Here is a 24,846-nt window from a genome sequence, read left to right as displayed (position 1 = left end):
CTTATTCACACTGAGGTCTCTGACACCAGGGGAGGTTTTAACACTAGAGCAGGACCGTCCTGACCGGGTGCACCTTGTGCTTCTCAGCCCTTATTCACACTGAGGTCTCTGACACCAGGGGAGGTTTTAACACTAGAGCAGGACCGTCCTGACCGGGTGCACCTTGTGCTTCTCAGCCCTTATTCACACTGAGGTCTCTGACACCAGGGGAGGTTTTAACACCAGAGCAGGACCGTCCTGACCGGGTGCACCTTGTGCTTCTCAGCCCTTATTCACACTGAGGTCTCTGACACCAGGGGAGGTTTTAACACTAGAGCAGGACCGTCCTGACCGGGTGCACCTTGTGCTTCTCAGTCCTTATTCACACTGAGGTCTCTGACACCAGGGGAGGTTTTAACACTAGAGCAGGACCGTCCTGACCGGGTGCACCTTGTGCTTCTCAACCCTTATTCACACTGAGGTCTCTGACACCAGGGGAGGTTTTAACACTAGAGCAGGACCGTCCTGACCGGGTGCACCTTGTGCTTCTCAGCGCTTATTCACACTGAGGTCTCTGACACTAGGGGAGGTTTTAACACTAGAGCATGACCGTCCTGACCCTGTGCACCTTGTGCTTCTCAGCCCTTATTCACACTAAGGTCTCTGACACCAGGGGAGGTTTTAACACTAGAGCAGGACCGTCCTGACCGGGTGCACCTTGTGCTTCTCAGCCCTTATTCACACTGAGGTCTCTGACTCCAGGGGAGGTTTTAACACTAGAGCAGGACCGTCCTGACCGGGTGCACCTTGTGCTTCTCAGCCCTTATTCACACTGAGGTCTCTGACACTAGGGGAGGTTTTAACACTAGAGCAGGACCGTCCTGACCGGGTGCACCTTGTGCTTCTCAGCCCTTATTCACACTGAGGTCTCTGACACCAGGGGAGGTTTTAACACTAGAGCAGGACCGTCCTGACCGGGTGCACCTTGTGCTTCTCAGCCCTTATTCACACTGAGGTCCCTGACACCAGGGGAGGTTTTAACACCAGAGCAGGACCGTCCTGACCGGGTGCACCTTGTGCTTCTCAGCCCTTATTCACACTGAGGTCTCTGACACTAGGGGAGGTTTTAACACTAGAGCAGGACCGTCCTGACCGGGTGCACCTTGTGCTTCTCAGCCCTTATTCACACTGAGGTCTCTGACTCCAGGGGAGGTTTTAACACTAGAGCAGGACCGTCCTGACCGGGTGCACCTTGTGCTTCTCAGCCCTTATTCACACTGAGGTCCCTGACACTAGGGGAGGTTTTAACACTAGAGCAGGACCGTCCTGACCGGGTGCACCTTGTGCTTCTCAGCCCTTATTCACACTGAGGTCTCTGACACCAGGGGAGGTTTTAACACTAGAGCAGGACCGTCCTGACCCTGTGCACCTTGTGCTTCTCAGCCCTTATTCACACTGAGGTCTCTGACACTAGGGGAGGTTTTAACACTAGAGCAGGACCGTCGTGACCGGGTGCACCTTGTGCTTCTCAGCCCTTATTCACACTGAGGTCTCTGACACCAGGGGAGGTTTTAACACTAGAGCAGGACCGTCCTGACCGGGTGCACCTTGTGCTTCTCAACCCTTATTCACACTGAGGTCTCTGACACCAGGGGAGGTTTAAACACTAGAGCAGGACCGTCCTGACCGGGTGCACCTTGTGCTTCTCAGCGCTTATTCACACTGAGGTCTCTGACACTAGGGGAGGTTTTAACACCAGAGCAGGACCGTCCTGACCGGGTGCACCTTGTGCTTCTCAACCCTTATTCACACTGAGGTCTCTGACACCAGGGGAGGTTTTAACACTGGAGCAGGATCGTCCTGACCGGGTGCACCTTGTGCTTCTCAGCCCTTATTCACACTGAGGTCTCTGACACCAGGGGAGGTTTTAACACTAGAGCAGGACCGTCCTGACCCTGTGCACCTTGTGCTTCTCAGCCCTTATTCACACTGAGGTCTCTGACACCAGGGGAGGTTTTAACACTAGAGCAGGACCGTCCTGACCGGGTGCACCTTGTGCTTCTCAGCCCTTATTCACACTGAGGTCTCTGACACCAGGGGAGGTTTTAACACTGGAGCAGGATCGTCCTCACCGGGTGCACCTTGTGCTTCTCAGCCCTTATTCACACTGAGGTCTCTGACACCAGGGGAGGTTTTAACACTAGAGCAGGACCGTCCTGACCGGGTGCACCTTGTGCTTCTCAACCCTTTTTCACACTGAGGTCTCTGACACCAGGGGAGGTTTTAACAGTAGAGCAGGACCGTCCTGACCGGGTGCACCTTGTGCTTCTCAGCGCTTATTCACACTGAGGTCTCTGACACTAGGGGAGGTTTTAACACCAGAGCAGGACCGTCCTGACCCTGTGCACCTTGTGCTTCTCAGCCCTTATTCACACTGAGGTCTCTGACTCCAGGGGAGGTTTTAACACTAGAGCAGGACCGTCCTGACCGGGTGCACCTTGTGCTTCTCAACCCTTATTCACACTGAGGTCTCTGACACCAGGGGAGGTTTTAACACTAGAGCAGGACCGTCCTGACCGGGTGCACCTTGTGCTTCTCAACCCTTATTCACACTGAGGTCTCTGACTCCAGGGGAGGTTTTAACACTAGAGCAGGACCGTCCTGACCGGGTGCACCTTGTGCTTCTCAGCCCTTATTCACACTGAGGTCTCTGACTCCAGGGGAGGTTTTAACACTAGAGCAGGACCGTCCTGACCGGGTGCACCTTGTGCTTCTCAGCCCTTATTCACACTGAGGTCCCTGACACCAGGAGAGGTTTTAACACTAGAGCAGGACCGTCCTGACCGGGTGCACCTTGTGCTTCTCAGCCCTTATTCACACTGAGGTCCCTGACACCAGGGGAGGTTTTAACACCAGAGCAGGACCGTCCTGACCGGGTGCACCTTGTGCTTCTCAGCCCTTATTCACACTGAGGTCTCTGACACCAGGGGAGGTTTTAACACTAGAGCAGGACCGTCCTGACCGGGTGCACCTTGTGCTTCTCAGCCCTTATTCACACTGAGGTCCCTGACACCAGGGGAGGTTTTAACACCAGAGCAGGACCGTCCCGTTCCGACTGGGTGCACCTTGTGCTTCTCAGCCCTTATTCACACTGAGGTCTCTGACACCAGGGGAAGTTTTAACACTAGAGCAGGACCGTCCTGACCGGGTGCACCTTGTGCTTCTCAACCCTTATTCACACTGAGGTCTCTGACACCAGGGGAGGTTTTAACTCTAGAGCAGAACCGTCCTGACCGGGTGCACCTTGTGCTTCTCAACCCTTATTCACACTGAGGTCTCTGACACCAGGGGAGGTTTTAACACTAGAGCAGGACCGTCCTGACCGGGTGCACCTTGTGCTTCTCAGCCCTTATTCACACTGAGGTCTCTGACTCCAGGGGAGGTTTTAACACTAGAGCAGGACCGTCCTGACCGGGTGCACCTTGTGCTTCTCAGCCCTTATTCACACTGAGGTCCCTGACACCAGGAGAGGTTTTAACACTAGAGCAGGACCGTCCTGACCGGGTGCACCTTGTGCTTCTCAGCCCTTATTCACACTGAGGTCCCTGACACCAGGGGAGGTTTTAACACCAGAGCAGGACCGTCCTGACCGGGTGCACCTTGTGCTTCTCAGCCCTTATTCACACTGAGGTCTCTGACACTAGGGGAGATTTTAACACTAGAGCAGGACCGTCCTGACCGGGTGCACCTTGTGCTTCTCAGCCCTTATTCACACTGAGGTCCCTGACACCAGGGGAGGTTTTAACACCAGAGCAGGACCGTCCCGTTCCGACTGGGTGCACCTTGTGCTTCTCAGCCCTTATTCACACTGAGGTCTCTGACACCAGGGGAGGTTTTAACACTAGAGCAGGACCGTCCTGACCGGGTGCACCTTGTGCTTCTCAACCCTTATTCACACTGAGGTCTCTGACACCAGGGGAGGTTTTAACTCTAAAGCAGAACCGTCCTGACCGGGTGCACCTTGTGCTTCTCAACCCTTATTCACACTGAGGTCTCTGACACCAGGGGAGGTTTTAACACTAGAGCAGGACCGTCCTGACCGGGTGCACCTTGTGTTTCTCAGCCCTTATTCACACTGAGGTCTCTGACTCCAGGGGAGGTTTTAACACTAGAGCAGGACCGTCCTGACCCTGTGCACCTTGTGCTTCTCAGCCCTTATTCACACTGAGGTCTCTGACACCAGGGGAGGTTTTAACACTAGAGCAGGACCGTCCTCAACGGGTGCACCTTGTGCTTCTCAGCCCTTATTCACACTGAGGTCTCTGACACCAGGGGAGGTTTTAACACCAGAGCAGGACCGTCCTGACCGGGTGCACCTTGTGCTTCTCAGCCCTTATTCACACTGAGGTCTCTGACACCAGGGGAGGTTTTAACACTAGAGCAGGACCGTCCTGACCGGGTGCACCTTGTGCTTCTCAGCCCTTATTCACACTGAGGTCTCTGACACCAGGGGAGGTTTTAACACTAGAGCAGGACCGTCCTGACCGGGTGCACCTTGTGCTTCTCAACCCTTATTCACACTGAGGTCTCTGACACCAGGGGAGGTTTTAACACTAGAGTAGGACCGTCCTGACCGGGTGCACCTTGTGCTTCTCAGCCCTTATTCACACTGAGGTCTCTGACACCAGGGGAGGTTTTAACACTAGAGCAGAACCGTCCTGACCGGGTGCACCTTGTGCTTCTCAGCGCTTATTCACACTGAGGTCTCTGACACTAGGGGAGGTTTTAACACCAGAGCAGGACCGTCCTGACCCTGTGCACCTTGTGCTTCTCAGCCCTTATTCACACTGAGGTCTCTGACACTAGGGGAGGTTTTAACACTAGAGCAGGACCATCCTGACCGGGTGCACCTTGTGCTTCTCAGCGCTTATTCACACTGAGGTCTCTGACACCAGGGGAGGTTTTAACACTAGAGCAGGACCGTCCTGACCGGGTGCACCTTGTGCTTCTCAGCCCTTTTTCACACTGAGGTCCCTGACACCAGGGGAGGTTTTAACACCAGAGCAGGACCGTCCTGACCGGGTGCACCTTGTGCTTCTCAGCCCTTATTCACACTGAGGTCTCTGACACTAGGGGAGGTTTTAACACTAGTGCAGGACCGTCCTGACCGGGTGCACCTTGTGCTTCTCAGCCCTTATTCACACTGAGGTCCCTGACACCAGGGGAGGTTTTAACACCAGAGCAGGACCGTCCCGTTCCGACTGGGTGCACCTTGTGCTTCTCAGCCCTTATTCACACTGAGGTCTCTGACACCAGGGGAGGTTTTAACACTAGAGCAGGACCGTCCTGACCGGGTGCACCTTGTGCTTCTCAACCCTTATTCACACTGAGGTCTCTGACACCAGGGGAGGTTTTAACACCAGAGCAGGACCGTCCTGACCGGGTGCACCTTGTGCTTCTCAGCCCTTATTCACACTGAGGTCTCTGACACCAGGGGAGGTTTTAACTCTAGAGCAGAACCGTCCTGACCGGGTGCACCTTGTGCTTCTCAACCCTTATTCACACTGAGGTCTCTGACACCAGGGGAGGTTTTAACACTAGAGCAGGACCGTTCCGACTGGGTGCACCTTGTGCTTCTCAGCCCTTATTCACACTGAGGTCTCTGACACCAGGGGAGGTTTTAACACTAGAGCAGGACCGTCCTGACCGGGTGCACCTTGTGCTTCTCAACCCTTATTCACACTGAGGTCTCTGACACCAGGGGAGGTTTTAACACTAGAGCAGGACCGTCCTGACCGGGTGCACCTTGTGCTTCTCAGCCCTTATTCACACTGAGGTCTCTGACACCAGGGGAGGTTTTAACACTAGAGCAGAACCGTCCTGACCGGGTGCACCTTGTGTTTCTCAGCCCTTATTCACACTGAGGTCTCTGACACCAGGGGAGGTTTTAACACTAGAGCAGGACCGTTCCGACTGGGTGCACCTTGTGCTTCTCAGCCCTTATTCACACTGAGGCCTCTGACACCAGGGGAGGTTTTAACACTAGAGCAGAACCGTCCTGACCGGGTGCACCTTGTGCTTCTCAGCCCTTATTCACACTGAGGTCTCTGACACTAGGGGAGGTTTTAACACCAGAGCAGGACCGTCCTGACCCTGTGCACCTTGTGCTTCTCAACCCTTATTCACACTGAGGTCTCTGACACCAGGGGAGGTTTTAACACTAGAGCAGGACCGTTCCGACTGGGTGCACCTTGTGCTTCTCAGCCCTTATTCACACTGAGGTCTCTGACTCCAGGGGAGGTTTTAACACCAGAGCAGGACCGTCCTGACCCTGTGCACCTTGTGCTTCTCAGCCCTTATTCACACTGAGGTCTCTGACACCAGGGGAGGTTTTAACACTAGAGCAGGACCGTCCTGACCGGGTGCACCTTGTGCTTCTCAGCCCTTATTCACACTGAGGTCTCTGACACCAGGGGAGGTTTTAACACTAGAGCAGGACCGTCCTGACCGGGTGCACCTTGTGCTTCTCAGCCCTTATTCACACTGAGGTCTCTGACACCAGGGGAGATTTTAACACTAGAGCAGGATCGTCCTGACCGGGTGCACCTTGTGCTTCTCAGCCCTTATTCACACTGAGGTCTCTGACACCAGGGGAGGTTTTAACACTAGAGCAGGATCGTCCTGACCGGGTGCACCTTGTGCTTCTCAGCCCTTATTCACACTGAGGTCTCTGACACCAGGGGAGGTTTTAACACTAGAGCAGGACCGTCCTGACCGGGTGCACCTTGTGCTTCTCAGCCCTTATTCACACTGAGGTCTCTGACACCAGGGGAGGTTTTAACACTAGAGCAGGACCGTCCTGACCGGGTGCACCTTGTGCTTCTCAGCCCTTATTCACACTGAGGTCTCTGACACTAGGGGAGGTTTTAACACTAGAGCAGGACCGTCCTGACCGGGTGCACCTTGTGCTTCTCAGCCCTTATTCACACTGAGGTCTCTGACACCAGGGGAGATTTTAACACTAGAGCAGGACCGTCCTGACCGGGTGCACCTTGTGCTTCTCAGCCCTTATTCACACTGAGGTCTCTGACACCAGGGGAGGTTTTAACACTAGAGCAGGACCGTCCTGACCGGGTGCTCCTTGTGCTTCTCAGCCCTTATTCACACTGAGGTCTCTGACACCAGGGGAGGTTTTAACACTAGAGCAGGACCGTCCTGACCGGGTGCACCTTGTGCTTCTCAGCCCTTATTCACACTGAGGTCTCTGACACCAGGGGAGGTTTTAACACTAGAGCAGGATCGTCCTGACTGGGTGCACCTTGTGCTTCTCAGCCCTTATTCACACTGAGGTCTCTGACTCCAGGGGAGGTTTTAACACTAGAGCAGGACCGTCCTGACCGGGTGCACCTTGTGCTTCTCAGCCCTTATTCACACTGAGGTCCCTGACACCAGGGGACGTTTTAACACTAGAGCAGGACCGTCCTGACCGGGTGCACCTTGTGCTTCTCAGCCCTTATTCACACTGAGGTCTCTGACACCAGGGGAGGTTTTAACTCTAGAGCAGGACCGTCCCGACCGGGTGCACCTTGTGCTTCTCAGCCCTTATTCACACTGAGGTCTCTGACACCAGGGGAGGTTTTAACACCAAAGCAGGACCGTCCTGACCCTGTGCACCTTGTGCTTCTCAGCCCTTATTCACACTGAGGTCTCTGACACCAGGGGAGGTTTTAACACTAGAGCAGGACCGTCCTGACCCTGTGCACCTTGTGCTTCTCAGCCCTTATTCACACTGAGGTCCCTGACACTAGGGGAGGTTTTAACACTAGAGCAGGACCGTCCTGACCGGGTGCACCTTGTGCTTCTCAACCCTTATTCACACTGAGGTCTCTGACACCAGGGGAGGTTTTAACACCAGAGCAGGACCGTCCTGACCGGGTGCACCTTGTGCTTCTCAGCCCTTATTCACACTGAGGTCTCTGACTCCAGGGGAGGTTTTAACACTAGAGCAGGACCGTCCTGACCCTGTGCACCTTGTGCTTCTCAGCCCTTATTCACACTGAGGTCTCTGACTCCAGGGGAGGTTTTAACTCTAGAGCAGGACCATCCTGACCGGGTGCACCTTGTGCTTCTCAGCCCTTATTCACACTGAGGTCTCTGACTCCAGGGGAGGTTTTAACACTAGAGCAGGACCGTCCTGACCGGGTGCACCTTGTGCTTCTCAACCCTTATTCACACTGAGGTCTCTGACACCAGGGGAGGTTTTAACACTAGAGCAGGACCGTCCTGACCGGGTGCACCTTGTGCTTCTCAGCCCTTATTCACACTGAGGTCTCTGACACCAGGGGAGGTTTTAACACTAGAGCAGGACCGTCCTGACCGGGTGCACCTTGTGCTTCTCAGCCCTTATTCACACTGAGGTCTCTGACACCAGGGGAGGTTTTAACACTAGAGCAGGACCGTCCTGACCCTGTGCACCTTGTGCTTCTCAGCCCTTATTCACACTGAGGTCTCTGACTCCAGGGGAGGTTTTAACTCTAGAGCAGGACCGTCCTGACCGGGTGCACCTTGTGCTTCTCAGCCCTTATTCACACTGAGGTCTCTGACTCCAGGGGAGGTTTTAACACTAGAGCAGGACCGTCCTGACCGGGTGCACCTTGTGCTTCTCAGCCCTTATTCACACTGAGGTCACTGACACCAGGGGAGGTTTTAACACTAGAGCAGGACCGTCCTGACCGGGTGCACCTTGTGCTTCTCAGCCCTTATTCACACTGAGGTCTCTGACACCAGGGGAGGTTTTAACACTAGAGCAGGACCGTCCTGACCGGGTGCACCTTGTGCTTCTCAGCCCTTATTCACACTGAGGTCACTGACACCAGGGGAGGTTTTAACACTAGAGCAGGACCGTCCTGACCGGGTGCACCTTGTGCTTCTCAGCCCTTATTCACACTGAGGTCTCTGACTCCAGGGGAGGTTTTAACTCTAGAGCAGGACCGTCCTGACCGGGTGCACCTTGTGCTTCTCAGCCCTTATTCACACTGAGGTTCCTGACACTAGGGGAGGTTTTAACACTAGAGCAGGACCGTCCTGACCGGGTGCACCTTGTGCTTCTCAGCCCTTATTCACACTGAGGTCTCTGACACCAGGGGAGGTTTTAACACTAGAGCAGGACCGTCCTGACCGGGTGCACCTTGTGCTTCTCAGCCCTTATTCACACTGAGGTCCCTGACACCAGGGGAGGTTTTAACTCTAGAGCAGGACCATCCTGACCGGGTGCACCTTGTGCTTCTCAGCCCTTATTCACACTGAGGTCTCTGACACCAGGGGAGGTTTTAACACTAGAGCAGGACCGTCCTGACTGGGTGCACCTTGTGCTTCTCAGCCCTTATTCACACTGAGGTCTCTGACACCAGGGGAGGTTTTAACACTAGAGCAGGACTGTCCTGACCGGGTCGTGGTGTGACGGATTTTAGGTTTTTTGATCAGTGTTAACTAAGTCCCCAATGTTATTTACATGTAGTGCTACTCTTTACTAATTGCCTTATTAGAGGGTTTGTGCTCATGTTGTGTTTTTCTCTTGGGTTATGTCTATGAGGCGGCAGAGTTGGGGTTAGGACGCCCACGGCTAGTTCTCGAGCCCTGAAACACGGAGGTGTGAATTCAGCCCTAGGCCAGGTATGAAGGGACCCAGTGGCACTTAGTACATGGAACGTCCCGTGACGGAACATATGATATGTGTAATCACACACGGGAGTTCCCAGGATAAATGGGATGCTTCTCCGCAGAACCCCAGCACTTGGGCAGGTTGACCAAGCAAAGAAAAGCAGAAAGGAGGAAAGTCTGCTGCCTATTGTGTGGATGGAGGGCATAATCTGCTGATATAAAGGCACTGAGGCTGCTCATGAATATGAATGCCTATTACATGGCTCCCTCCTCCCTGCTCACCAGCCATCACAAAGCTGCTTTGTCACCGGAGCGGAGCTCCTACAGATTAACCATTTATTAGCCAATGGCCGATAGCTCCATCTTCAACATCCTCAGAGTGGTAACCCTGGATCTCGCTGCTTAAGATGACCTGATATAGGACGGATTCTGAGAAAAGTACATGGCACATCCACCGAGAATAACACATTACTTAGTATCACCTCAATTCTACATAGAAACATTACTATTCTGTCTTTATTATATGGTAAATAAGGATCCATATTATCGGCTCACCTCTTATAGAGCCCATGGAGGGGCTGAAGACACAGAAACTGCCAGTAATCCAGACAAAAAGCTTTCAACTTCATCATTTTGATAGCGAGAGGTAAAGCGTGCCTAGATGGCACCCTCCAAAACCAGCCGGTGCCCGACTGCACAGTGGCCCGGACGGACGGGAACATTCTGCCTCCACAAGAAGTAGCAAACTCCAGAAGGATGGAGAACACCCATGTCTCCAGACGACGGCTCCCACCGCTGCATATCACGGGAAGTTCTCCGAATCGTCCTCAGGCAGAAGACACTAATCCACACACATCTATATCACCCAGAGGAAGAAATCACCGGACACGACCATTGTGACAGGACAGAGCCGAACAAAAAGAAGTGTCACCGCCGCCCTCCAATCAGGTATCCTATGGTATTCCCAGCACACGCTGCGCCCTCCAATGATGTATGCCTATGGTATTCCCAGCACACGCTGTCTGTCAGCGCCGTGTGAACAGCTCATCATAGGAGCCATATGCCGCCCGGCCCGGGGATTGGCCCTCCCTGGTTACCATGGAAACCGGAACACACTGATAACAGCTGAAAAAAGGCCCTGGATGGCAGCCTGGAACGAGCAGTCCAGCAGATCAGGGGGTAACGTCTGTGGAACGAGCAGTCCTGCAGATCAGGGGGTAACGTCTGTGGAACGAGCAGTCCAGCAGATCAGGGGGGAACGTCTCTGGAACGAGCAGTCCTGCAGATCAGGGGGTAACGTCTGTGGAACGAGCAGTCCTGCAGATCAGGGGGGAACGTCTGTGGAACGAGCAGTCCTGCAGATCAGGGGGGAACGTCTCTGGAACGAGCAGTCCTGCAGATCAGGGGGTAACGTCTGTGGAACGAGCAGTCCTGCAGATCAGGGGGGAACGTCTGTGGAACGAGCAGTCCTGCAGATCAGGGGGGAACGTCTGTGGAACGAGCAGTCCTGCAGATCAGGGGGGAACGTCTGTGGAACGAGCAGTCCTGCAGATCAGGGGGGAACGTCTGTGGAACGAGCAGTCCTGCAGATCAGGGGGGAACGTCTGTGGAATGAGCAGTCCTGCAGATCAGGGGGTAACATCTGTGGAACGAGCAGTCCTGCAAATCAGGGGGTAACGTCTGTGGAACGAGCAGTCCTGCAAATCAGGGGGGTAATGTCTGTGGAACGAGCAGTCCTGCAAATCAGGGGGTAACATCTGTGGAACGAGCAGTCCTGCAAATCAGGGGGTAACGTCTGAGGAACGAGCAGTCCTGCAAATCAGGGGGGTAATGTCTGTGGAACGAGCAGTCCTGCAAATCAGGGGGGAACGTCTGTGGAACGAGCAGTCCTGCAGATCAGGGGGGAACGTCTGTGGAACGAGCAGTCCTGCAAATCAGGGGGTAATGTCTGTGGAACGAGCAGTCCTGCAAATCAGGGGGTAATGTCTGTGGAACGAGCAGTCCTGCAAATCAGGGGGGAACGTCTGTGGAACGAGCAGTCCTGCAGATCAGGGGGGAACGTCTGTGGAACGAGCAGTCCTGCAAATCAGGGGGGAACGTCTGTGGAACGAGCAGTCCTGCAAATCAGGGGGGAACGTCTGTGGAACGAGCAGTCCTGCAAATCAGGGGGTAATGTCTGTGGAACGAGCAGTCCTGCAAATCAGGGGGGAACGTCTGTGGAACGAGCAGTCCTGCAAATCAGGGGGTAACATCTGTGGAATGAGCAGTCCTGCAGATCAGGGGGTAACGTCTGTGGAACGAGCAGTCCTGCAGATCAGGGGGGAACGTCTGTGGAACGAGCAGTCCTGCAGATCAGGGGGGAACGTCTGTGGAACGAGCAGTCCTGCAGATCAGGGGGGAACGTCTGTGGAACGAGCAGTCCTGCAAATCAGGGGGTAACGTCTGTGGAACGAGCAGTCCTGCAAATCAGGGGGGTAATGTCTGTGGAACGAGCAGTCCTGCAAATCAGGGGGGAACGTCTGTGGAACGAGCAGTCCTGCAGATCAGGGGGGAACGTCTGTGGAACGAGCAGTCCTGCAAATCAGGGGGTAACATCTGTGGAACGAGCAGTCCTGCAAATCAGGGGGTAACGTCTGTGGAACGAGCAGTCCTGCAAATCAGGGGGGTAATGTCTGTGGAACGAGCAGTCCTGCAAATCAGGGGGGAACGTCTGTGGAACGAGCAGTCCTGCAGATCAGGGGGGAACGTCTGTGGAACGAGCAGTCCTGCAAATCAGGGGGTAACATCTGTGGAACGAGCAGTCCTGCAAATCAGGGGGTAACGTCTGTGGAACGAGCAGTCCTGCAAATCAGGGGGGTAATGTCTGTGGAACGAGCAGTCCTGCAGATCAGGGGGGAACGTCTGTGGAACGAGCAGTCCTGCAAATCAGGGGGTAATGTCTGTGGAACGAGCAGTCCTGCAAATCAGGGGGTAACGTCTGTGGAACGAGCAGTCCTGCAAATCAGGGTGGTAACGTCTGTGGAACGAGCAGTCCTGCAAATCAGGGGGGAACGTCTGTGGAACGAGCAGTCCTGCAGATCAGGGGGGAACGTCTGTGGAACGAGCAGTCCTGCAAATCAGGGGGTAATGTCTGTGGAACGAGCAGTCCTGCAAATCAGGGGGTAATGTCTGTGGAACGAGCAGTCCTGCAAATCAGGGGGGAACGTCTGTGGAACGAGCAGTCCTGCAAATCAGGGGGTAACATCTGTGGAATGAGCAGTCCTGCAGATCAGGGGGTAACGTCTGTGGAACGAGCAGTCCTGCAGGTCAGGGGGGAACGTCTGTGGAACGAGCAGTCCTGCAGATCAGGGGGGAACGTCTGTGGAACGAGCAGTCCTGCAGATCAGGGGGGAACGTCTGTGGAACGAGCAGTCCTGCAGATCAGTGGGGAACGTCTGTGGAACGAGCAGTCCTGCAGATCAGGGGGGAACGTCTGTGGAATGAGCAGTCCTGCAAATCAGGGGGTAACATCTGTGGAACGAGCAGTCCTGCAAATCAGGGGGTAACGTCTGTGGAACGAGCAGTCCTGCAAATCAGGGGGGTAATGTCTGTGGAACGAGCAGTCCTGCAAATCAGGGGGGAACGTCTGTGGAACGAGCAGTCCTGCAGATCAGGGGGGGAACGTCTGTGGAACGAGCAGTCCTGCAAATCAGGGGGTAATGTCTGTGGAACGAGCAGTCCTGCAAATCAGGGGGTAATGTCTGTGGAACGAGCAGTCCTGCAAATCAGGGGGGAACGTCTGTGGAACGAGCAGTCCTGCAAATCAGGGGGTAACATCTGTGGAATGAGCAGTCCTGCAAATCAGGGGGGAACGTCTGTGGAACGAGCAGCCCTGCAAATCAGGGGGGAACGTCTGTGGAACGAGCAGTCCTGCAAATCAGGGGGGAACGTCTGTGGAACGAGCAGTCCTGCAAATCAGGGGGGAACGTCTGTGGAACGAGCAGTCCTGCAAATCAGGGGGTAATGTCTGTGGAACGAGCAGTCCTGCAAATCAGGGGGGGGGGTAACGTCTGTGGAACGAGCAGTCCTGCAGATCAGGGGGGTAACGTCTGTGGAACGAGCAGTCCTGCAAATCAGGGGGGAAACGTCTGTGGAACGAGCAGTCCTGCAAATCAGGGGGTAACGTCTGTGGAACGAGCAGCCCTGCAAATCAGGGGGGTAACGTCTGTGGAACGAGCAGCCCTGCAGATCAGGGGGGGTAACGTCTGTGGAACGAGCAGCCCTGCAAATCAGGGGGTAACGTCTGTGGAACGAGCAGTCCTGCAGATCAGGGGGGTAACGTCTGTGGAACGAGCAGCCCTGCAAATCAGGGGGGTAACGTCTGTGGAACGAGCAGTCCTGCAAATCAGGGGGGAACGTCTGTGGAACGAGCAGTCCTGCAAATCAGGGGGTAATGTCTGTGGAACGAGCAGTCCTGCAAATCAGGGGGGGGTAACATCTGTGGAACGAGCAGTCCTGCAGATCAGGGGGGTAATGTCTGTGGAACGAGCAGTCCTGCAAATCAGGGGGGTAACGTCTGTGGAACGAGCAGTCCTGCAAATCAGGGGGGAACGTCTGTGGAACGAGCAGTCCTGCAAATCAGGGGGGTAATGTCTGTGGAACGAGCAGTCCTGCAGATCAGGGGGGTAATGTCTGTGGAACGAGCAGTCCTGCAGATCAGGGGGGGGAAACGTCTGTGGAACGAGCAGTCCTGCAAATCAGGGGGTAACGTCTGTGGAACGAGCAGTCCTGCAAATCAGGGGGGGTATCGTCTGTGGAACGAGCAGTCCTGCAAATCAGGGGGGAACGTCTGTGGAACGAGCAGTCCTGCAAATCGGGGGGGAACGTCTGTGGAACGAGCAGCCCTGCAAATCAGGGGGGGAACGTCTGTGGAACGAGCAGTCCTGCAGATCAGGGGGGAACGTCTGTGGAACGAGCAGTCCTGCAAATCAGGGGGGGGTATCGTCTGTGGAACGAGCAGTCCTGCAAATCAGGGGGGTAATGTCTGTGGAATGAGCAGCCCTGCAAATCAGGGGGGGATCGTCTGTGGAACGAGCAGTCCTGCAAATCAGGGGGGTAATGTCTGTGGAATGAGCAGCCCTGCAAATCAGGGGGGGAACGTCTGTGGAACGAGCAGTCCTGCAAATCAGGGGGGGAACGTCTGTGGAACGAGCAGTCCTGCAAATCAGGGGGGTAACGTCTGTGGAACGAGCAGTCCTCCAAATCAGGGGGGGAACGTCTGTGGAACGAGCAGTCCTGCAAATCAGGGGGTAACATCTGTGGAACGAGCAGTCCTGCAAATCAGGGGGGTAACGTCTGTGGAACGAGCAGTCCTGCAAATCAGGGGGGAACGTCTGTGGAACGAGCAGTCCTGCAAATCAGGGGGGTAACGTCTGTGGAACGAGCAGTCCTGCAAATCAGGGGGTATCGTCTGTGGAACGAGCAGTCCTGCAAATCAGGGGGTAACGTCTGTGGAACGAGCAGTCCTGCAAATCAGGGGGGGTAACGTCTGTGGAACGAGCAGTCCTGCAAATCAGGGGGGAAACGTCTGTGGAACGAGCAGTCCTGCAAATCAGGGGGGAACGTCTGTGGAACGAGCAGTCCTGCAAATCAGGGGGGAACGTCTGTGGAACGAGCAGTCCTGCAAATCAGGGGGGTAACGTCTGTGGAACGAGCAGTCCTGCAAATCAGGGGGGTAACGTCTGTGGAACGAGCAGTCCTCCAAATCAGGGGGGTAACGTCTGTGGAACGAGCAGTCCTGCAAATCAGGGGGGTAACGTCTGTGGAACGAGCAGTCCTGCAAATCAGGGGGGAACGTCTGTGGAACGAGCAGTCCTGCAAATCAGGGGGGGTAACGTCTGTGGAACGAGCAGTCCTGCAAATCAGGGGGGAAACGTCTGTGGAACGAGCAGTCCTGCAAATCAGGGGGGAACGTCTGTGGAACAAGCAGTCCTGCAAATCAGGGGGGAACGTCTGTGGAACGAGCAGTCCTGCAAATCAGGGGGGTAACGTCTGTGGAACGAGCAGTCCTGCAAATCAGGGGGGTAACGTCTGTGGAACGAGCAGTCCTCCAAATCAGGGGGGTAACGTCTGTGGAACGAGCAGTCCTGCAAATCAGGGGGGTAACGTCTGTGGAACGAGCAGTCCTGCAAATCAGGGGGTATCGTCTGTGGAACGAGCAGTCCTGCAAATCAGGGGGTAACGTCTGTGGAACGAGCAGTCCTGCAAATCAGGGGGGAACGTCTGTGGAACGAGCAGTCCTGCAATTTAGGGGGGGTAACGTCTGTGGAACGAGCAGTCCTGCAAATCAGGGGGGAAACGTCTGTGGAACGAGCAGTCCTGCAAATCAGGGGGGTAACGTCTGTGGAACGAGCAGCCCTGCAAATCAGGGGGGAACGTCTGTGGAACGAGCAGTCCTGCAAATCAGGGGGGGTAACGTCTGTGGAACGATCAGTCCTGCAGATCAGGGGGGAAACGTCTGTGGAACGAGCAGTCCTGCAAATCAGGGGGGTAACGTCTGTGGAACGAGCAGTCCTGCAAATCAGGGGGGAACGTCTGTGGAACGAGCAGTCCTGCAAATCAGGGGGGAACGTCTGTGGAACGAGCAGTCCTGCAAATCAGGGGGTAACGTCTGTGGAACGAGCAGTCCTGCAAATCAGGGGGGTATCGTCTGTGGAACGAGCAGTCCTGCAAATCAGGGGGGAACGTCTGTGGAACGAGCAGTCCTGCAAATCAGGGGGGAACGTCTGTGGAACGAGCAGTCCTGCAAATCAGGGGGTAACGTCTGTGGAACGAGCAGTCCTGCAAATCAGGGGGGTATCGTCTGTGGAACGAGCAGTCCTGCAAATCAGGGGGGTATCGTCTGTGGAAGGAGCAGTCCTGCAAATCAGGGGGGTAACGTCTGTGGAACGAGCAGTCCTGCAAATCAGGGGGTAACGTCTGTGGAACGAGCAGTCCTGCAAATCAGGGGGGAACGTCTGTGGAATGAGCAGTCCTGCAAATCAGGGGGGGTAACGTCTGTGGAACGAGCAGTCCTGCAAATCAGGGGGGAAACGTCTGTGGAACGAGCAGTCCTGCAAATCAGGGGGGAACGTCTGTGGAACGAGCAGTCCTGCAAATCAGGGGGGGTAACGTCTGTGGAACGAGCAGTCCTGCAAATCAGGGGGGAAACGTCTGTGGAACGAGCAGTCCTGCAAATCAGGGGGGAACGTCTGTGGAACGAGCAGTCCTGCAAATCAGGGGGGAACGTCTGTGGAACGAGCAGTCCTGCAAATCAGGGGGGTAACGTCTGTGGAACGAGCAGTCCTGCAAATCAGGGGGGTAACGTCTGTGGAACGAGCAGTCCTGCAGATCAGGGGGGAACGTCTGTGGAACGAGCAGTCCTGCAATTTAGGGGGGGTAACGTCTGTGGAACGAGCAGTCCTGCAAATCAGGGGGGAAACGTCTGTGGAACGAGCAGTCCTGCAAATCAGGGGGGTAACGTCTGTGGAACGAGCAGTCCTGCAGATCAGGGGGGAAACGTCTGTGGAACGAGCAGTCCTGCAAATCAGGGGGGTAACGTCTGTGGAACGAGCAGTCCTGCAAATCAGGGGGGAACGTCTGTGGAACAAGCAGTCCTGCAAATCAGGGGGGAACGTCTGTGGAACGAGCAGTCCTGCAAATCAGGGGGGGTAACGTCTGTGGAACGAGCAGTCCTGCAGATCAGGGGGGAAACGTCTGTGGAACGAGCAGTCCTGCAAATCAGGGGGGTAACGTCTGTGGAACGAGCAGTCCTGCAAATCAGGGGGGAACGTCTGTGGAACGAGCAGTCCTGCAAATCAGGGGGGAACGTCTGTGGAACGAGCAGTCCTGCAAATCAGGGGGTAACGTCTGTGGAACGAGCAGTCCTGCAAATCAGGGGGGTATCGTCTGTGGAACGAGCAGTCCTGCAAATCAGGGGGGTATCGTCTGTGGAACGAGCAGTCCTGCAAATCAGGGGGGGTAACGTCTGTGGAACGAGCAGCCCTGCAGATCAGGGGGGAAACGTCTGTGGAACGAGCAGTCCTGCAAATCAGGGGGGTAACGTCTGTGGAACGAGCAGTCCTGCAAATCAGGGGGGAACATCTGTGGAACGAGCAGTCCTGCAAATCAGGGGGGAACGTCTGTGGAACGAGCAGTCCTGCAGATCAGGGGGGTATCGTCTGTGGAACGAGCAGTCCTGCAAATCAGGGGGGTAACGTCTGTGGAACGAGCAGTCCTGCAAATCAGGGGGGAACGTCTGTGGAACGAGCAGTCCTGCAAATCAGGGGGGAAACGTCTGTGGAACGAGCAGTCCTGCAAATCAGGGGGCAGGGGGCGCCTCAGGGGGTGTAGTCGGGTCCCCTCACCTTGTGGGCCGCAGGCTGAACCCCAGCCCGGCCGTTACTTGCAATACAGGTGTGTTGTTGGGGCAGAGTGTGGATGCATGGGGCCCATTCATGACAGCGTTCTTTCTGTGCTCTCCAGCTCCTTCTTCACTTTCAGGAAAGAGACAATTGCAGGCAGCGGATAAACCAAACACCGATTTATTAAACAAAGCTTCCATCTTTTTGTTTGCAGCAGGTTTACTTTAGTACGTTACAAGTTACAGGCCCTTTTCTACAAAAACGGTTTCCTTTTTCTCTACGGGCACTTTCCTTTGCCTGCAGGGGCCAATTGTTATCCCCCTAGCAGTGGTACTCCTATCCCGATTTTAGTCCAGCCCTTTCCCAGGTATTTGTATTGAACTAGGGGACGGCTCCAGTACTCACTACCGGCTCCGGATTAGCTCCAACTTCTCCGCTCCACTGCCACAGCACCCACTCCTGCACCCTGCCCCGGCACTTCTCCTCAGCTCTCCCATGTTACATCTCACAGCACCCACTCCTGCACCCTGCCCCGGCACTTCTCAGCTCTCTCCCATGTTACATCTCACAGCACCCACTCCTGCACTCTGCCCCGGCACTTCTTCTCAGCTCTCTCCTGTTACATCTCACAGCACCCACTCCTGCACTCTGCCCCGGCACTTCTCCTCAGCTCTCTCCCATGTTACATCTCACAGCACCCACTCCTGCACTCTGCCCCGGCACTTCTCCTCAGCTCTCTCCCATGTTACATCTCACAGCACCCACTCCTGCTCTCTGCCCCGGCACTTCTCCTCAGCTCTCTCCTGTTACATCTCACAGCACCCACTCCTGCACTCTGCCCCGGCACTTCTCCTCAGCTCTCTCCCATGTTACATCTCACAGCACCCACTCCTGCTCTCTGCCCCGGCACTTCTCCTCAGCTCTCTCCCATGTTACATCTCACAGCACCCACTCCTGCACTCTGCCCCGGCACTTCTCCTCAGCTCTCTCCTGTTACATCTCACAGCACCCACTCCTGCACTCTGCCCCGGCACTTCTCCTCAGCTCTCTCCCATGTTACATCTCACAGCACCCACTCCTGCACTCTGCCCCGGCACTTCTCCTCAGCTCTCTCCCATGTTACATCTCACAGCACCCACTCCTGCACTCTGCCCCGGCACTTCTCCTCAGCTCTCTCCCATGTTACATCTCACAGCACCCACTCCTGCACTCTGCCCCGGCACTTCTTCTCAGCTCTCTCCCATGTTACATCTCACAGCACCCTGCCCTGCTCTCTGCCCCGGCACTTCTCCTCAGCTCTCTCCCATGTTACATCTCACTGCACCCACTCCTGCACTCTGCCCCGGCACTTCTCCTCAGCTCTCTCCCATGTTACATCTCACAGCACCCACTCCTGCACTCTGCCCCGGCACTTCTCCTCAGCTCTCTCCCATGTTACATCTCACAGCACCCACTCCTGCACTCTGCCCCGGCACTTCTTCTCAGCTCTCTCCCATGTTACATCTCACAGCACCCTGCCCTGCTCTCTGCCCCGGCACTTCTCCTCAGCTCTCTCCCATGTTACATCTCACAGCACCCACTCCTGCTCTCTGCCCCGGCACTTCTCCTCAGCTCTCTCCCATGTTACATCTCACAGCACCCACTCCTGCACTCTGCCCCGGCACTTCTCCTCAGCTCTCTCCCATGTTACATCTCACAGCACCCACTCCTGCTCTCTGCCCCGGCACTTCTCCTCAGCTCTCTCCCATGTTACATCTCACAGCACCCACTCCTGCACCCTGCCCCGGCACTTCTCCTCAGCTCTCTCCCATGTTACATCTCACAGCACCCACTCCTGCACTCTGCCCCGGCACTTCTCCTCAGCTCTCTCCCATGTTACATCTCACAGCACCCACTCCTGCTCTCTGCCCCGGCACTTCTCCTCAGCTCTCTCCCATGTTACATCTCACAGCACCCACTCCTGCACTCTGCCCCGGCACTTCTCCTCAGCTCTCTCCCATGTTACATCTCACAGCACCCACTCCTGCACTCTGCCCCGGCACTTCTCCTCAGCTCTCTCCCATGTTACATCTCACAGCACCCACTCCTGTTCTCTGCCCCGGCACTTCTCCTCAGCTCTCTCCCATGTTACATCTCACAGCACCCACTCCTGCACTCTGCCCCGGCACTTCTCCTCAGCTCTCTCCCATGTTACATCTCACAGCACCCACTCCTGCACTCTGCCCCGACACTTCTCCTCAGCTCTCTCCCATGTTACATCTCACAGCACCCACTCCTGCACTCTGCCCCGGCACTTCTCAGCTCTCTCCCATGTTACATCTCACAGCACCCACTCCTGCACTCTGCCCCGGCACTTCTCAGCTCTCTCCCATGTTACATCTCACAGCACCCACTCCTGCACTCTGCCCCGGCACTTGTCCTCAGCTCTCTCCCATGTTACATCTCACAGCACCCACTCCTGCACTCTGCCCCGGCACTTCTCCTCAGCTCTCTCCCATGTTACATCTCACAGCACCCACTCCTGCACTCTGCCCCGACACTTCTCCTCAGCTCTCTCCCATGTTACATCTCACAGCACCCACTCCTGCACCCTGCCCCGGCACTTCTCCTCAGCTCTCTCCCATGTTACATCTCACAGCACCCACTCCTGCACTCTGCCCCGGCACTTCTCCTCAGCTCTCTCCCATGTTACATCTCACAGCACCCACTCCTGCACTCTGCCCCGGCACTTCTCCTCAGCTCTCTCCCATGTTACATCTCACAGCACCCACTCCTGCTCTCTGCCCCGGCACTTCTCCTCAGCTCTCTCCCATGTTACATCTCACAGCACCCACTCCTGCTCTCTGCCCCGGCACTTTTCCTCAGCTCTCTCCCATGTTACATCTCACAGCACCCACTCCTGCACTCTGCCCCGGCACTTGTCCTCAGCTCTCTCCCATGTTACATCTCACAGCACCCACTCCTGCACTCTGCCCCGGCACTTCTCCTCAGCTCTCTCCCATGTTACATCTCACAGCACCCACTCCTGCACTCTGCCCCGACACTTCTCCTCAGCTCTCTCCCATGTTACATCTCACAGCACCCACTCCTGCACCCTGCCCCGGCACTTCTCCTCAGCTCTCTCCCATGTTACATCTCACAGCACCCACTCCTGCACTCTGCCCCGGCACTTCTCCTCAGCTCTCTCCCATGTTACATCTCACAGCACCCACTCCTGCACTCTGCCCCGGCACTTCTCCTCAGCTCTCTCCCATGTTACATCTCACAGCACCCACTCCTGCTCTCTGCCCCGGCACTTCTCCTCAGCTCTCTCCCATGTTACATCTCACAGCACCCACTCCTGCTCTCTGCCCCGGCACTTTTCCTCAGCTCTCTCCCATGTTACATCTCACAGCACCCTGCCCTGCTCTCTGCCCCGGCACTTCTCCTCAGCTCTCTCCCATGTTACATCTCACAGCACCCACTCCTGCACTCTGCCCCGGCACTTGTCCTCAGCTCTCTCCCATGTTACATCTCACAGCACCCACTCCTGCACCCTGCCCCGGCACTTCTCCTCAGCTCTCTCCCATGTTACATCTCACAGCACCCACTCCTGCACTCTGCCCCGGCACTTCTCCTCAGCTCTCTCCCATGTTACATCTCACAGCACCCACTCCTGCTCTCTGCCCCGGCACTTCTCCTCAGCTCTCTCCCATGTTACATCTCACAGCACCCACTCCTGCACTCTGCCCCGGCACTTGTCCTCAGCTCTCTCCCATGTTACATCTCACAGCACCCACTCCTGCACTCTGCCCCGGCACTTCTCCTCAGCTCTCCCATGTTACATCTCACAGCACACTGCCCTGCTCTCTGCCCCGGCACTTCTCCTCAGCTCTCTCCCATGTTACATCTCACAGCACCCACTCCTGCTCTCTGCCCCGGCACTTCTCCTCAGCTCTCTCCCATGTTACATCTCACAGCACCCACTCCTGCACTCTGCCCCGGCACTTGTCCTCAGCTCTCTCCCATGTTACATCTCACAGCACCCACTCCTGCACTCTGCCCCGGCACTTCTCCTCAGCTCTCTCCCATGTTACATCTCACAGCACCCACTCCTGCACTCTGCCCCGGCACTTCTCCTCAGCTCTCTCCCATGTTACATCTCACAGCACCCACTCCTGCACCCTGCCCCGGCACTTCTCCTCAGCTCTCTCCCATGTTACATCTCACAGCACCCACTCCTGCTCTCTGCCCCGGCACTTCTCCTCAGCTCTCTCCCATGTTACATCTCACAGCACCCACTCCTGCTCTCTGCCCCGGCACTTCTCCTCAGCTCTCTCCCTGTTACATCTCACTGCACCCACTCCTGCACCCTGCCCCGGCACTTCTCCTCAGCTCTCTCCCATGTTACATCTCACAGCACCCACTCCTGCTCTCTGCCCCGGCACTTCTCAGCTCTCTCCCATGTTACATCTCACAGCACCCACTCCTGCACTCTGCCCCGGCACTTCTCCTCAGCTCTCTCCCATGTTACATCTCACAGCACCCACTCCTGCTCTCTGCCCCGGCACTTCTCCTCAGCTCTCTCCCATGTTACATCTCACAGCACCCACTCCTGCACTCTGCCCCGGCACTTGTCCTCAGCTCTCTCCCATGTTACATCTCACAGCACCCACTCCTGCACTCTGCCCCGGACACTTCTCCTCAGCTCTCTCCCATGTTACATCTCACAGCACCCACTCCTGCACCTCTGCCCCGGCACTTCTCCTCAGCTCTCTCCCATGTTACATCTCACAGCACCCACTCCTGCACTCTGCCCCGGCACTTCTCCTCAGCTCTCTCCCATGTTACATCTCACAGCACCCACTCCTGCACTCTGCCCGGCACTTCTCTCAGCTCTCTCCCATGTTACATCTCACAGCACCCACTCCTGCACTCTGCCCCGGCACTTCTCCTCAGCTCTCTCCCATGTTACATCTCACAGCACCCACTCCTGCTCTCTGCCCCGGCACTTCTCCTCAGCTCTCTCCCATGTTACATCTCACAGCACCCACTCCCTGCTCTCTGCCCCGGCACTTTCTCCTCAGCTCTCTCCCATGTTACATCTCACAGCACCCTTCCCTGCTCTCTGCCCCGGCACCTTCTCCTCAGCTCTCTCCATGTTACATCTCACAGCACCCACTCCTGCACTCTGCCCCGGCACTTCTCCTCAGCTCTCTCCCATGTTACATCTCACAGCACCCACTCCTGCACTCTGCCCCGGCACTTCTCCTCAGCTCTCTCCCATGTTACATCTCACAGCACCCCACTCCTGCACTCTGCCCCGGCACTTCTCCTCAGCTCTCTCCCATGTTACATCTCACAGCACCCACTCCCTGCACTCTGCCCCGGCACTTCTCCTCAGCTCTCTCCATGTTACATCTCACAGCACCCACTCCTGCACTCTGCCCCGGCACTTCTCCTCAGCTCTCTCCCATGTTACATCTCACAGCACCCACTCCTGCACTCTGCCCCGGCACTTCTCCTCAGCTCTCTCCCATGTTACATCTCACAGCACCCACTCCTGCACTCTGCCCCGGCACTTCTCCTCAGCTCTCTCCCATGTTACATCTCACAGCACCCACTCCTGCACTCTGCCCCGGCACTTCTCCTCAGCTCTCTCCATGTTACATCTCACAGCACCCACTCCTGCACTCTGCCCCGGCACTTCTCCTCAGCTCTCTCCCATGTTACATCTCACAGCACCCACTCCTGCACTCCTGCCCGGCACTTCTCCTCAGCTCTCTCCCATGTTACATCTCACAGCACCCACTCCCTGCACTCTGCCCCGGCACTTCTCCTCAGCTCTTCTCCCATGTTACATCTCACAGCACCCACTCCTGCACTCTGCCCCCGGCACTTCTCCTCAGCTCTCTCCCATGTTACATCTCACAGCACCCACTCCTGCACCCTGCCCCGGCACTTCTCCTCAGCTCTCTCCCATGTTACATCTCACAGCACCCACTCCTGCACTCTGCCCCGGCACTTCTCCTCAGCTCTCTCCCATGTTACATCTCACAGCACCCACTCCTGCACTCTGCCCCGGCACTTGCTCCTCAGCTCTCTCCCATGTTACATCTCACAGCACCCACTCCTGCACTCCTGCCCGGCACTTCTCCTCAGCTCTCTCCCATGTCTACATCGTCACAGCACCCACTCCTGCACTCTGCCCGGCACTTCTCCTCAGCTCTCTCCATGTTACATCTCACAGCACCCCCTCCTGCACTCTGCCCCGGCACTTCTCCTCAGCTCTCTCCCATGTTACATCTCACAGCACCCACTCCTGCTCTCTGCCCCGGCACTTCTCCTCAGCTCTCTCCCATGTTACATCTCACAGCACCCCACTCCTGCACTCTGCCCCGGCACTTCTCCTCAGCTCTCTCCCATGTTACATCTCACAGCACCCACTCCTGCACCTCTGCCCCGGCACTTCTCCTCAGCTCTCTCCCATGTTACATCTCACAGCACCACACTCCTGCACTCTGCCCCGGCACTTCTCCTCAGCTCTCTCCCATGTTACATCTCACAGCACCCACTCCTGCACTCTGCCCCCGGCACTTGCTCCTCAGCTCTCTCCCATGTTACATCTCACAGCACCCACTCCTGCACTCTGCCCCGGCACTTCTCCTCAGCTCTCTCCCATGTTACATCTCACAGCACCCACTCCTGCTCTCTGCCCCGGCACTTCTCAGCTCTCTCCTGTTACATCTCACAGCACCCACTCCTGCACGCTGCCCGGGCACTTTCTCCCATGTTACATCTCACAGCACCCACTCCTGCTCTCTGCCCCGGCACTTCTCCTCAGCTC

The 24,846-nt window shown here is 56.0% G+C and overlaps 1 protein-coding gene across 5 annotated transcripts in view; it reads right to left on the bottom strand.

Annotated features, from left to right (window-relative positions):
* The window catches only part of IQSEC1 (IQ motif and Sec7 domain ArfGEF 1), a 1,387,106-nt gene that overhangs the window by 509,202 nt on the left and 853,058 nt on the right, over positions 1-24,846 (bottom strand). The window contains exon 1 of one of the 5 annotated variants that reach the window (XM_075321242.1): positions 10,195-10,617. The exons of the other annotated variants lie outside the window; for them this stretch is intronic. Within the exon in view, the coding sequence (XP_075177357.1) occupies positions 10,195-10,361 (167 nt within the window). The 5' untranslated portion in view covers positions 10,362-10,617. Of the gene's footprint in view, positions 1-10,194; positions 10,618-24,846 lie in introns of those variants that run through there. 5 annotated transcript variants of the gene reach the window in all.

This window comes from Anomaloglossus baeobatrachus, chromosome 8, assembly GCF_048569485.1.
Source record: "Anomaloglossus baeobatrachus isolate aAnoBae1 chromosome 8, aAnoBae1.hap1, whole genome shotgun sequence".
Classification (NCBI taxonomy): Eukaryota; Metazoa; Chordata; class Amphibia; order Anura; family Aromobatidae; genus Anomaloglossus; species Anomaloglossus baeobatrachus.
Note: the sequence above shows the minus strand (reverse complement) of the source record. Positions and strands in the feature narration are given on the sequence as shown.